The 15,228-nt window shown below is 45.1% G+C and overlaps 1 protein-coding gene across 1 annotated transcript; it reads left to right on the forward strand.

Moving 5' to 3' along the window:
• Positions 1-190: 190 nt before the first annotated feature.
• Positions 191-12,376, forward strand: rereb (arginine-glutamic acid dipeptide (RE) repeats b). Its single transcript, XM_046310936.1, is given in 18 exon segments — positions 191-413; positions 1,765-1,813; positions 2,095-2,219; positions 2,738-2,837; positions 3,085-3,183; positions 3,574-3,654; positions 3,853-4,006; positions 4,163-4,243; positions 6,087-6,280; positions 6,432-6,599; positions 6,827-6,940; positions 7,190-8,019; positions 8,022-8,453; positions 8,667-8,880; positions 9,411-10,125; positions 10,564-10,725; positions 10,865-11,063; positions 11,240-12,376. Coding segments are annotated over 18 exon segments (3,777 nt in total). The 5' UTR covers positions 191-387; the 3' UTR covers positions 11,274-12,376.
• Positions 12,377-15,228: the final 2,852 nt, after the last annotated feature.

The raw sequence follows: 15,228 nt of genomic DNA on the forward strand, positions 1-15,228 counted from the left end.
GTTATAGCTAATTGTTTTTGATAAGGACAGTTGTCATTTAACCTAATCAGTTTTCTCGCTTTCTACAATCTTCCTGGAATTATATTTTATACGTTTGATCTTCTGTATTTTTTTTTTGTGTCGTTGCTCTAAAAGGGGCACGGCTCTGTGGACATCAAGTGGATGATCGTATTAGGGACCGCGGCACATGCTCAGTTATGTCTACAGAGAAAGGAACTTTGAAGGCTGCGTGTGGGGGCTGAGGTCATTGCACAGCTTAGTGGTAGGAATAAAATCGACTCCTCGTAGCCTCCATTTTGAGTAGTAGCTATGAAATAGAGGAATTGCATAGTTTGTATCGACCACTACACTGGCAGTGTCAACATAAAAACGACACAAGCCTCCGACATGGACGACTTGTTCAGTCCGAGAAGGTATTCGAGTTGCCTCGTTAAATGTATATGTTTTTGGACGCGAACATCTTGTATTGTAATGTTTACATTGCCATTTTTATGACATACTTGGGAATTGCAATTGTCGCGATGGAGTTGTTAGCCTAATCTATGTAAAGCTAACAAGCTAGCTACCGTACGGACAAAATATATCCTTACGTTACTGAATTTTGGACTTTAGTGTCATACCGCTATGTGTCAAATCAACTGTGACAGAGTTGCTGTGGTTTCTGTCGTTTTTCTTCTCCCTGTAAAGATGGGTGGCTAGCTACACATTGGAAAAGAGTATGTAGCTAGGTTATATCAATACTCCATTTTGCGAGACTAGTCGTGCCACGTAAATAGACGCGTTGACAACACGAGGTTGATGATTTAAAATCTAAAATATGCGTTATACGCTCGAAAGCAGTAAATGCTTGTTGACAATTTGTAAAAAGATGTCAATGTGTGATTGATATGTTTGCAAGGGCCTCGAGACGAGTCTCGTTTATGTAATGCTTGGAGGCGGGAACGTAATACCCGCACTCAGATTGGCTCTTACTGATGGATGGGCGGGATTAAAGGAAAACACTGCCCAATTGAAATGCAATTCTAAAACTGTAATATTCTGATATTTAGATTAGGGATTAAAATATTGGCACGACTCGTATAGCATATTTGCCATGTGATTTGTGTTAAATATGCATAATCACTGTTGCATATAAACAACACATGCATTAGTATGTCATAAAAAGGGTATCTAGCAGTAGACATAGTTCTCTTTCTGTTTTAGAACAGAACATGAATTGAATAGCAAACATTAAAATCCAATACAACCTTATTATCCATATGTTACAACAGAAATTTGATTGCACACAGTTGAGAAGAGCACAGGATCAAAGCTGCAGTGTAGCACCCCTGGATGAAGAGCATGTTGTGGGGTTAAGGGCCCAACCATAGGGGATTGTTGTTAAACTGAACCCAGCAGCTCTCCAGTTGCCAGATCAAATCCACCCTTTATTTCCAGTGCCCGGCCCGGGCTTCAAACCAGCAACCAGCTGATGCGCCAACTCCTTAGCTGCTGGGCTACCTACCGGCCTTACAGTGTTTACTTGATTAATTATACAGTTGATGAAATTGTGTCAAGTTGACTTGATGCAACAACAAATAAGACTTGTGTTTCTTGCATTGCATTGTCCAAAAAATATTTATCTTGGTTCCTTTCTGTTCATATCAGTTGCAAATATTATACAATAAAGGCTAGTTAATGTAATGAAATCTACAATAACGTAATAATATAACAATGTAATGCTATATGTAACTTATGTTGTAACTGAATTACCCCTATTTCCAGGAGCCTGAACAGCACACAGGGGGAGATCAGAGTGGGATCAAGTCATCAGGTAATAGTCCAACAAACCCCTGTAGGCAGGATGTCACTCTGTCTAGTCTGTATTGCCCATACGAGACCTTAGCAGTACCGCTATGTCTTTGACAATCTCTGTTGCAAAATCTGTGAGCTACTTGATTCATACAGTGTGTCATCATAAACTATCTCACGGTCATAACCTGTCATATATTTGCCCGTATTTGTGAATTACATGGTGCAAAAGGCATATCGTTGTAATAAACTGTGATGGCGAGACTAACATGGTACCTGTCTGTATTATTTGTGTGTATGCAGGCCAAGCTCCCTGAGCTGCAACCACGCCCTGTGCTTGGTGTGCAGACCCAGACAGAGAATGAAGAGTTGGTGTGGATGCCAGGGGTCAATGATTGTGACCTCCTCATGTACCTCAGAGCTGCCAGGTTAGTGTCAACTCAGCAGCACTCAATTTAGCCTGGTCTCAGATCTGTTTTGGCTGTATATCCAACTCTTGTTGTTGTTGGCTGTACAGCAAAAGTGGGTCTGGGACCAGGCTACACTCATACTGTATCTCTTGTGATGAATGGTGCATACGATTCCTGCCAGATTTAAAGACTGGTGGGATGCATTCAAAACCTTGGTGTCTGTCAGCGTTGGTGGTGAGAGGGATGTGCTTTACTATGGTCATGAAGTTGTGTGCAGAAAGAACATAATTGTTTCAGATTGGTGAGCATATCAAGAAAGTGTGACTGCTGCTGGTTTTTAGTTGTCATTTAGTCCAAAGACTTGTCCTATCAGAGTTCTTCGAGCTCGCCTGTCAGGTCATTATTGTTAAAGATAATGTCATTTAAAAACACTTCTGTAGGGGTCTGTAGTGCACAATGCTTTTCATTCTTGTCATCCTGACTGACTGCACAGCCCTCCTAATTTATTTATATTTCCTGCCTCTTCCTGATTGAAGGAGCATGGCAGCGTTTGCAGGAATGTGTGATGGAGGATCCACAGAGGATGGTTGTTTGGCGGCCTCTCGTGACGATACCACACTCAACGCTTTAAACATGGTCAGCAGGATAACTTTGCGAATGGGAATATGAAATGGAACAATAACATCATTTAATTTTCACCTGTTTTACTTCATTTTTTCTCCTTTTTCTTTTTAAATGTAATTTGTGGTTTTTCCGAAAAATATGGTCGAGAAAAAAAATGGAAAACAAATATCCCGTGTACAATTGTGTGAACAATATATTGCTACGAATAAGATCTGTAACCCTTCTCAGGAGCTCTGTGTTCCTTTGTCTCCCTTTACAGTTACACGCCAGCCGCTATGACGCGGCTAAAGCTCTGCAGCGCCTAGTGAAGAAACCCGTGCCCAAACTTATTGAGAAATGTTGGTCAGAAGATGACGTGGTAAGGCAACTTGCACCATGCTTGCTTCAGGTGCAAAGACAATGTTTAACTTTAGACACTATGGACCCGATATAGAGTTGAGATGAGCGTTGCAGCTCAGGCTTTTGCAAAATCAGTCCTTGATGCCAGCGCAGATATTTGAGTTAAGCGCTCAAATTTCAAGACAGTATATGGCCCTATGTGCTGTTAGGGCTGCTCTGTGGTTCCATCGGGTTACTCCAAGCAACAATGCTATGCATGTTCAATATGAATTATGGCCATTGTATAACATAGACAACAGTGCAACATTACGAAACACGTTTACACTGCATGGTATATTGCACAAGACAAATGTTTGGGAACTATGTTGACTTAGTTTTGCTTCCACCACAATCTTTTTACAATCAACAGAAGCGGTTTATCAAAGGTTTGAGACAGTACGGGAAACATTTCTTCCGGATTCGCAAAGAGCTGCTGCCCAACAAGAAGACGGTAAATGAAAACACCGGGTGTAATATATTTTACTATCATACTGCCTCTCATGTCTGTCTAGACATAACGGACAGATATAATTGGACATAACTATACACACAATCAACAGACCTAACTGTTTGAGATGCAGTCAGTATCTTCATTGGAATCTGCAATCTGTGCCCCTCCTCAAAATCATGCGTGTTGTGTTGTTGGCAGGGTGAGTTGATCACATTCTACTACCACTGGAAAAAAACGCCCGAGGCTGCAGGCACCCGGCCCTACCGTCAGCATCGTAGACAGCCATCCTCACGCAAGGCCAAGACTCGCGCAGCCCTTGCCACTGTGAATACCCCCTCCCGGGCCCAATCATGTGAGTTCTGGGGAGGATCAATTCCCCTAAGATTTAGCTGATTTTATGGCAGGTCGTTAGTCTATCTTCTAGTCTAGTAACTGTAGACAACACAATAAGATCGAAATGAATAGGAGTGGGTATAGTCTTTAATCTGATCTCTTCTCTCTCCTGCAGTGGACGTGAGTTCGGCCAGTGAGGACGATCTGGACAGTGAAGACAGCGAGCAGGGCACCTGTGGACACTGTGCTACTACCAGTGAGTACAGCTGAACTTTCTCCATTTCTCTTCAGAGAACACAACAATGTTATTCCCCCATTGATTCTATTAGCTTGCATTGATGTCATGTATCGTACTTGCTCCACCAGCCACCAGTGCTCAGGTCAATGGGTTCTTATGCACTGTGTGTCTGTGTACTATGTAGCTGCCAAATCCAATTTCTCCTTTTGGGATCAATACCGTTGATTAAATTAAATTACATTTTTTAAAGGTCCAATGCAGCTGTTTTGATCTCAGTATGAAATCGTATCATCAGGCAGGCTAAAACTCCATCCCACCAAAACAGGCAAAAATGTATACGAAAAGGCATTATCATAATTTCCACAATTTCACAGTATTATTCCAACCTCATAGTGTGGACATATATATACACTGCTCAAAAAAATAAAGGGAACACTAAAATAACACATCCTAGATCTGAATGAATGAAATATTCTTATTAATATTATAATTTTTTCTTTACATAGTTGAATGTGCTGACAACAAAATCACACAAAAATTGTCAATGGAAATCAAATGTATCAACCCTTGGAGGTCTGGATTTGGAGTCACACTCAAACTTAAAGAGGAAAACCACACTACAGGCTGATCCAACTTTGATGTAATTTCCTTAAAACAAGTCAAAATGAGGCTCAGTAGTGTGTGTGGCCTCCACGTGCCTGTATGACCTCCCTACAACACCTAGGCATGCTCCTGATGAGGTGGCCGGATGGTCTCCTGAGGGATCTCCTCCCAGACCTGGACTAAAGCATCCGCCATCTCCTGGACAGTCTGTGGTGCAATGTGGCGTTGGTGAATGGAGCGAGACATGATGTCCCAGATGTGCTCAATTGGATTCAGGTCTGGGGAATGGGTGGGCCAGTCCATAGCATCAATGCCTTCCTCTTGTAGGAACTGCTGACACACTCCAGCCACATGAGGTCTAGCATTGTCTTGCATTAGGAGGAACACAGGGCCAACCGCACCAGCATATGGTCTCACAAGGGGTCTGAGGATCTCATCTCGGAACCTAATGGCAGTCAGGCTACGTCTGGCGAGCACATGGAGGGCTGTGCGGCCCCCCAAAGAAATGCCACCCCACACCATGACTGACTCACCACCAAACCGGTCATGCTGGAGGATGTTGCAGGCAGCAGAAAGTTCTCCACGGCGTCTCCAGACTCTGTCACGTCTGTCACATGTGCTCAGTGTGAACCTTCTTTTATCTTTGAAAAGCACAGGGCGCCAGTGGCGAATTTGCCACTCTTGGTGTTCTCTGGCAAATGCCAAATGTCCTGCACGGTGTTGGGCTGTCTCCTGATGTACTGGCCTGTCTCCTGGTAGCGCATCCATGCTCTGGACACTACGCTGACAGACACAGCAAACCTTCTTGCCACAGCTCGCATTGATGTTCCATCCTGGATGAGCTGCACTACCTGAGCCACTTGTGTGGGTTGTAGACTCCGTCTCATGCTACCACTAGAGTGAAAGCACCGCCAGCATTCAAAGGTGACCAAAACATTAGCCAGGAAGCATAGGAACTGAGAAGTGGTCTGTGGTCACGACCTGCAGAACCACTCCTTTATTGGGGGTGTCTTGCTAATTGCCTATAATTTCCTCCTGTCGTCTATTCCATTTGCACAACAGCATGTGAAATGTATTGTCAATCAGTGTTGCTTCCTAAGTGGACAGTTTGATTTCACAGAAGTGTGATTGACTTGGAGTTACATTGTGTTGTTTAAGTGTTCCCTTTATTTTTTTGAGCAGTGTATATACATACATACAGACACACACACACACAGGAAATTCCCTTTTTTTTGACTGCACTGGGCCTTAATTTCAGCCTCTAAGGACTGGCAGCACGGCGGCAGAGATAACATCCTCTTGTGTACCACCTGTCGGACCTTCTACAACAAACATGGCCGCCTGCCGCCCGGCCCCAAGCCTGCTGACCCTCCCTTCATGTTCAAACCTGTCAAAGAGGAAGAGGAGGGCAACGGGAAGCACGGCATGAGGACGCGACGCAGCAGAGCACCGGTAAGGCTGAGAGCCTCCCATCTTAGCCCCGTCTAGTGGATACCTCCCCTGCCACCCTCACTAATTTGTCTCAGTCAGTACCGTCCAGATCTTTGTCTGTTGTTACAATCATTCTCTCTTTCAGTACTTACTCCGTTGTATCTCTCTCCAGTTGTCTTCACTAAGAAGTGGCCACAAGAGGCGGACAGGCTCCCCTACCAATGAAGACCAGCAGTCCAGTAGCCATCCATCTCCTGCACCCAGTGGAGCTAGCTCCACCTCCAACACATCCAGAAGCTCCGGCTCAGACAAGACTGACTCCACAAAGAAGCTTGGCAAGGTACATGTTCTTTTTTAAATATTTTCTTTTTTAAGTCAGGGACATATGTATTCACTGTAATGGCGCATTTGTGAATTGAAAGTACACTTCATATCTTAACAAATGTCTAGTTGTATATCTGCCATTCAGACCAGAGCTTCCTCTTCGTCCGAAGACTTTTGACTGTGTTTGTACGTACACCGTAGAACTGAATTGAATAACCAGATTCTATTCCTTCCATCCAACAGAAGATCAAGGAAGAGGTGCCCCTACCAAAGAGTACTAAACGTTCCAGGGAGAGTGCAGCCCAGGACCCAGAGGAGCCTGAGAGAACAGCAACTAAAAGGACGAAAACACAGCAGGTGAGACGGAGACTAAGACGGTAGCGAGGCGATGACCGCGAACAGGTTCAAGATCAGTGAGAAGCAAAAATGTACAAGACCAGCTCTCAGAAATGCTTTTGTTTCCTCATTATTCTTCAGTTAATGTCTTATCTTCCTGCGCTGAGCTACATTGTTGGGTGTGTCTGGAACTATCCACTGCCTCTTTTCATGTAACATTAACATTAACTCCCCTCGTCGACAATTCTAACCGTGTGTCATTCCTCTCAGGGTGAACAGGTGGAGTGCCGGTCAGAGGGCGATGGAGAGGCTGAGGCAGAGGGGGGGGAGGTGGAGGAGGAGAGCTGCTCAGACAGCCGCAGTGCCCAAGACGACGGCAGCAGCGACACCAAAGACATCGACCAGGACAACCGCTCCTCCTCCCCCAGCATCCCCAGCCCTCACCAGGGCAACGAGGGCAATGAGAGTGACTCCGACTCCTCTGTCCAGCAGCCCCAGGGTGCCCACCAGGCGGCAGCAGAGACCATCAGTGCCCCTGCTGCTGCTGCCCTGGCTGTAACACAGACCGCACCGACTGTTCCTCCAGTGCAGGCTGCAGTCTCGACCACATTCCTGCCCCCCCGGGGCACCTCTCCCTCTGCAGAGCCTGGCCAGGTACAGGCCCAGGTACCCCACTCCCCAGAGCCCCCCCAGCCTGCTCAGCCTGGTCAGTCAGCTGGCTATGAGTCAGGCCCAGCACACAGCCAACCCCCACCCCCTCCTCACACCCCATCTCTGGCCCATCACCCCTCCCTCCACCACTGGGACAGGCCCTTCATCCTCCATCTCCTGTGTTCCAGGGTACTCTTCCTCCACCTGGCTCTCTTCCTCCCACCCTGCCCCTCCATGGTGCTCCCACCCAGGGCCCCCGCCCCCAGCGACCCCCTCCTCACATACCCAGGGAACCACCTTTCTCCCAGGCGATCCCCCTTACTTCTGGGCCCCAAATCAAACCACCCCCAACCACACCCATCCCACCATCGCACAAGCAGCAGCCACCGCACCTCTCCTCTGCTCCCCCTTTCCTCCAGATGCCGTCCAACCTGCCCCCACCGCCAGCACTGAAGCCCCTCAACTCCCTGCCCAACCAGCACCCTCCCGGTGCCCCTCCACCCCCCCTCCAGCTCATGCCCCAGTCCCTACCCATGCAGCAGGGACTCCCACCCCAACCTCCCGTGCTCACTCAGCTGCAGAACCTCCATGGCAGAGGCAGTCACTCCCACTCCACCCTGCCCTCCTCTGGCCCCTCGGCCTTGCACCCTGTCCCCTCTGCTCCCTCTACCATGGGTCTAGTCCCTGGTCTCCAGCCCTCCTTCTCCTCCATGCCCCTGCGACCCTCGCCCGGAAACCCCATTGGCATGGGAGGGTCACATGTCCAGATTAAAGAAGAGCCATTGGATGAGTGTGAGCCTGAGAGCCCGCCCCCTCCACCTAGAAGTCCCTCGCCAGAACCTTCGGTTGTCGACATCGCCAGCCACGCCAGCCAATCAGCACGGTACTTACTGCATGACATCGCTCATGATGGTCTTATAGAATAGGTCTCCTTTACAGATGTAATTGTGGCCATATTGTTGACCATCTTATGGTGTTGTGTTTCTCGATGTATAACAGATGTTGTTCATCTGAGTTTGCTACATTCTCAAATGTAATATTGTGTGATTTCTAAATATGCTGTTTTGATACACGTCCATTGTTTTTTTCTTTTCAGGTTTATCAAACACCTGGACCGTGGCTACAACTCGTGTTCCAGAACAGACCTGTTCTTCACCCCTCTGGCCTCATCCAAGCTGGCCAAGAAGAGAGAGGAGGCTGTGGAGAGATGCAAGAGAGAGGCTGAACACAACGCCCGAGAGAGGGAGAGGGAGAAGGACAGGGAGAGAGAGCGGGAGAGGGAACGAGAGAGGCAGGAAGAGAAAAATGCTGTGAGTAATGTGCTGTGGTCTTCCCTCTATTCCTTGTTTGTTTTCTTTCACATGAATAAATTGTGGCCCGGCCCGTTCAGAAGGGAAACCCGAGTGTGGTGGCATCAGTGGATATTGCACCAGTTGGATTCGCACTCTTATTTACATGCAGTCTATTTAAGTCGACCCATTCTACGCATGCTTCCTCGATGTCAGGCGCACGCATGCGCTGGTGTCTCTTGCTGCCGCGCTGCTGTTACTCGCTATGCTTGCTGTTTTCTGATCCTCCCCCAAGCCTCTGCCTGTCTGATTTCTGTGTTTCTTCTTCCAAGGGATTTGATAGGGCATATTGTGCTCGCTGCTCTGGCACTGAGCTACATGAAGGAGCAGAGCCTGTCGTTTTCCTTTTTGACACTGACATGTCTTACCATCTCCTATCTCAGCAATGATATTATTACATAGTCAAACAATGTAATCAGTTAATGATGTCTGTAGGGCTCTATACATTGTTTTCTCGCAAATTTTAACCACCTTAATGTTCCCTCTTCCAGAGAGCGTCCAGCTCGTCCCACGACAGCCGTATGAGTGATGTCCAGATGATCGGCCAGGTCCACATGCGTTCCTCCTTCGAGCAGCCCCCCACCAGCGTGGCGGCCGTCCCCCCTTACATCGGCCCCGACACCCCGGCCCTGCGCACCCTTAGTGAGTACGCCCGACCCCACGTCATGTCCCCCACCAACCGCAACCACCCCTTCTTCGTGTCCCTGTCCCCCGGGGACCCACTGCTGGCCTACCACATGCCCGGCCTGTACGCCGCCGACCCCAGCATGCGAGAGAGGGAGCTCCGTAACCTCCGAGAGAGGGAGCTCCGCGAGAGAATGAAGCCCGGCTTTGAGGTCAAACCCCCGGAAATGGAGACCATGCATCCATCAGCCAACCCCATGGAGCACTTTGCTCGACATGGAGCTCTGGCCCTGCCCCACATCGCTGGGCCTCCCCACCACCCCTTTGGCCACTTCCACCCGGCCATGCAGAACCACCTGGAGAGGGAGAGACAGGCGCTGGCCCTGGCCGGGCCCCAGATGCGTCCGGAGCTGAGCTACGCTGAGCGGCTGACTGCCGAGAGGCTCCACGCAGAGAGGATGGCGTCTGTGGCAAATGACCCAGCCGCCAGGCTGCAGATGCTGAACGTGACGCCGCATCACCACCAGCACTCCCACATCCACTCACACCTGCACCTGCACCAGCAGGACCCGCTCAACCAAGGTGAGGGTAAAGGGCACTTGTATGTTTTTTGTTTTGTTTTTCATCTTCAGGATAAGTGTGTACATATATGTGCTGCATATTCACAAATTGATTATTGTTTTAGTTCTGTCTTCTAAAACAATCAAATCCGATTTAAATGTAAAAACAAAAAAAACAGAATTAAGTGGTAATAGTTGTTCCACATCTATGGTGAGTGAAGCTTAAGGACCAATCTCTGCTACAAGGTAGCTATCTTCATTAAAATAAAATAAACATTCTTATTTAATGTTGTTTGGTAGTCTTATTAATTGTTGAGAGAGGATGCTTCTCCTCACTATTACTGTATCTGTCTACCAGTGTCAGTTGGTATGCGTGTATTGTTCACCCCCCCTGCACTATGTTAACTGATGTGTGTGATATGTGTTAATTGATATACTGTTTGTTCTCCTGCTTCATTAGATGATGTGTGTTACTGTCACCCAGGTAATGGCCCCCACCCTCTGGATCCCCTGGCTCCAGGGCCCCGCCTGGCCCGCTTCCCCTTCCCCGGAGGCCCCATCCCCAACCCTCTGCTCAACGACCTGCCCCACGACCATGACATGCTGCGACACCCACTGTTTGGTGAGGAACCTCAACCTTCACTGTTTTATATGGGAACGCACACATTCAGTTCACTGTATTTAGTCTATATTTCTGTGTTATTGTGAATTGACTGAGACTCACTCTGAGGTTTTGTGTCCCTTGATCAACATCCAAACAGCCTATGCCGCTGTTGCAGGAGCAGGGTACCCCCGTGAGCTTCAGGGCCCCATCCCACAGATGTCTGCAGCCCACCAGCTCCAGGCCATGCACGCCCAGTCAGCAGAGCTGCAGAGGCTGGCCATGGAGCAGCAGTGGCTGCATGGACACCACCACCTACAACATGGGGGGCCTCTGCCCGGGCAGGAGGATTACTACAGGTGAGGTGATTACCACCTCGAAAAACAACCAACAACAACAGTTTAGCTGAACCACAGCGCTTTCATTTATGCATTTATGGAGAAGTCTTCAATCCCTCGACAAAATTAGGATCTTGGTTTATTGATGAGCTATTGCACTGACATGAATATTGTGTTGTTGTTGTTTTCCTCCGCAGCCGCCTGAAGAAAGAAGGTGACAAGCCATCGTGAGACACCTGGCGGTGTGAGTCACCATGGAAATACATAGAGATAGCAATGCTGTGTACTTTTGACATTATGCGACAACTAATCTTAGTGTATCCTTTTCTATAAGTCTAAATGTAATTGAGAATGAACTATCTTTGGATCTGTATGCTTGTTTCTTGCTCAGCACTTCAAGGGATAGTTTACCCCCAAATCATCCAAGTTTTTGTGAGACTTTTTCATATTTCAATAATGGTCTGGTTATAGAAATGGAAGATTAGTGTAGTCTCTATTCCATACCATTTGTTGTCTACCACTCCATATGGATGTTGTTGTTTCTAGAGTTCTCCTAATGCAATATATATAGCGAGTGCGGAATATGGCTCACCTTTTTTGGAGTTATGAAAACATCTGACAAACTTTGATTTGGGGGGGGGGGGTGAACTATCATTTTAATTTCTAAACAATCTGAATGATCTCATTGTACAGAATGACGTTTAATATTAGATGTTTGGATGATTGACTGTAATAACCTTGCATGACTGTTTCCCTTTTGATTTTCATCAGAACCTAGAGTAGCGTTGTTCATTTGTGTTTAGACAACTAAAAAGCATAGTAGATTAATTTTATTCTATATCTGCTAAATATTTGTCTAAACCCTAAAGTTTTATATATTTCAAGATAAGTTTTCACAATTTAACCTAAGCTCTGACACACACAGTACATTTTTGAGATTGTAAATAATATATGTTCAATATTCTATATTAATAACTATGATTATTATTAATATGAGGTGTGAATTCTTGACTTGCAAGCTGGCACAATAAAGTTAAATTATTTAGATATACACACAGTATATATAGCGTTATAAAGTAAAGTGGGTTAGCACAGAAAATTATAAATTGGAGTATCACTATTGTCACCCCTGACAGAAAACAGTGTTTAGAACAGTGGATTAGGAAAGTAATATTGTGTTGGTTAGACGAAACAGAAAAAGCATTATAACCTTGGCATCCCTACCATGGACAAATCCTGTTTTAATATTTATGTGAAATAATAATAATATGGAAAAACAAAAATGTATGCATTGCATATTTATTTGAATAAATAATTCTGCAATAATATGATAACATTTGTTCAAAGTATATCTTCTGTATGTATTGGTTGCTTAGGATAGACCTTTTGGGGGGGGGATTGTTCTGGTAACAGCATTTGGCCAATAGAGGGCAATCCTCACCCTTCCTCATTGAAGCTGTGCTGTTTCAGTAGGATCACTACACTGTGGCCATTTCAAGTCCCAACACACTGAGTGTATGGTAATGTAGACCCTACATCCAGACTTGTGCAATTATATGGAAATGAAGTGGAGACTGAGAGGAAGAGATGCATAGTGGTACATTTAATTGCTAAACAATGACAAATAGCTTCTTGAAGTTATTCCATCAACTTACACACACACACACAGTACCATATTATCATAGAGGTTCATTAAACTTTTCTAAGGTGAAAAGTGCTAGTGTTTGATATTCATTTCAAATATCTCAAATATTGCAGATACCATTTGGCCTTTCCACTGCCGAGAAAACAAATCGGAGCCTCGTATAGACCATGTTAATATTGGCATTTTATAAACATGCAGAGTCATGCTGAAGTACATTCAGTTACTTTAATTGATGCACAATGTGATATAATATGTTGTGTACTCAACAGAGCCCTTGGTGGAAATGTAATTGATATCTGAGATGGTAATTTGCAACAACTGAATGATTTGTTTGGACTGACCATCATTGAGATCATTTATTACACAGCAACCAACCACGCGTTATCAAATTGTATCAATTCTTTCATTTAGACATACTTAAAACTCCCTCCAATTCTTTTTCTTCCCCCAACGTAACGCTTTGGAAGGACATTCTGTCATGACATGTATAATACACTATACGTACGTTGACCATGTACAATAAACTATATGTACGTTGACCATGTACAATAAACTATACGTACGTTGCCCATATACATTCACATGAAATGTTGCACATCTCCCTTTTTGCAAGCACAGAATATTTTGCACGTTTCTCCCGTTTGCATGCATGACAAAGCAAGGACATATACTGTAGCCTCTCTCCGAGCATTAACACAAACCTACCAGGCTGACTGACATCTTTGACTTACACGTAACTCTTGACAAATCCATTTTCTCCACATAGACTTTCTACATACAAATTGCATTTTGCTTTGCACATATGTCAAAAATAGGCACTAATGGTTAGCTTTCAAATTCTCTTGATAAAATGTAGGAACTGACCATGCTGACTGACTTAATCACAACAAATGCTTTTTACAAGGCCCGAATACTCTGTTTTATTACATGAAGGCACCACATAGTCATGCTTACCATGTTACTGTGAAGTTACATTGACATACTGCACAGTCTCTATTAGTCTCTATGGTCCACATCAACCTCCGTTCACCCAGAACATTTTTATCCCTGCTATTTAGGTGTGTTTAATCCTGTCTGAGAAATATTTGCATACTGAACATCGCAATTTAGGTAATGTCTCACTGTCAAAATCTAATATCATTTACCAGCTCAAGCCTCCTGTTGAGTAAAACATTAGTGGCCTCTGTCCCAGACACCGATTAAACCCAGTACCAGACTAAAAAGCACTTTCGATGGAGATTCTCCATTTAGCCTGCTTTTTTTGTTGTCCCGGACTAGATTTAATCTGTATCCGGAAAACTGCCTCTATCTGGATTAGAATGCTTATTAACTTTACTTCTACTGTCCTGCCAGTAAAAATGATGTAATGCTATGGCAATTACTACTGTGATTGAGATATACAGTTGAAGTCCGAAGTTAACATACACTTGGGTTGGAGTCATTAAAACTCATTTTTCAACCACTCTACACATTTCTTGTTAACAAACTATAGTTTTGGCAAGTCGGTTAGGATATCTACTTTGTGCATGACGCAAGTTAGTTTTCCAACAATTGTTTACACACAGATTATTTCATTTATAATCCACTGTATCACAATTCCAGTGGGTCAGAAGTTTACATACACTAAGTTGACTGTGCCTTCAAACAGCTTGGAACATTCCAGAAAATGATGTCATGGCTTTAGAAGATTCTGATAGGCTAATTGACATAATTTGAGTCAATTGGAGGTGTACCTGTGGATGTATTTAAATGCCTACCTTCAAACTCAGTGAATCTTTGCTTGACATCATGGGAAAATCAAAAGAAATCCGCCAAGACCTTGGAAAACAAATTGTAGACCTCCACAAGTCTGGTTCATCCTTGGGAGCAATTTCCAAACGCGTAAAGGTACCACGTTCATCTGTACAATAGTACGCAAGTATAAACACCATGGGTCCACGCAGCTGTCATAAGGCTCAGGAAGGAGATGCGTTCTGTCTCCCAGAGCTGAACGTACTGTGGTGCAAATCAATCCCATAACAACAGCAAAGGACCTTGTGAAGATACTGGAGGAAACAGGACAAAGTATCTATATCCACAGTAAAACTAGTGTTATATCGAAAGGCCGCTCAGCAGGGAAGAAGCCATTACTCCAACCCGCCATAAAAAAGCCAGACTACGGTTTGCAATTGCACATGGGGACAAAGATTGTACTTTTTGGAGAAATGTCCTCTGGTCTGATGAAACAAAAATAGAACTGTTTGGCCATAATGACCATCGTTATGTTTGGAGGAAAAAGGGAGAGGCTTGCAAGCCGAAGAATACCATCCCAACCGTGAAGCACAGGGGTGGCAGCATCATGTTGTGGTGTGCTTTGCTGCAGGAGGGACTGGTGCACTTCACAAAATAGATGGCATCATGAGATGGAATATTATATGGATATATTGAAGCAACATCTCAAGACATCAGTCAGGAAGTTAAAGCTTGGTCACAAATGGTTCTTTCAAATGGACAATGACCCCAAGCATACATCCAAAATTGTGGCAAAATGGCTTAAGGAAA

The sequence above is a fragment of the Oncorhynchus gorbuscha genome, linkage group LG18 (genome assembly GCF_021184085.1).
Source record: "Oncorhynchus gorbuscha isolate QuinsamMale2020 ecotype Even-year linkage group LG18, OgorEven_v1.0, whole genome shotgun sequence".
NCBI classification, from domain to species: domain Eukaryota; kingdom Metazoa; phylum Chordata; class Actinopteri; order Salmoniformes; family Salmonidae; genus Oncorhynchus; species Oncorhynchus gorbuscha.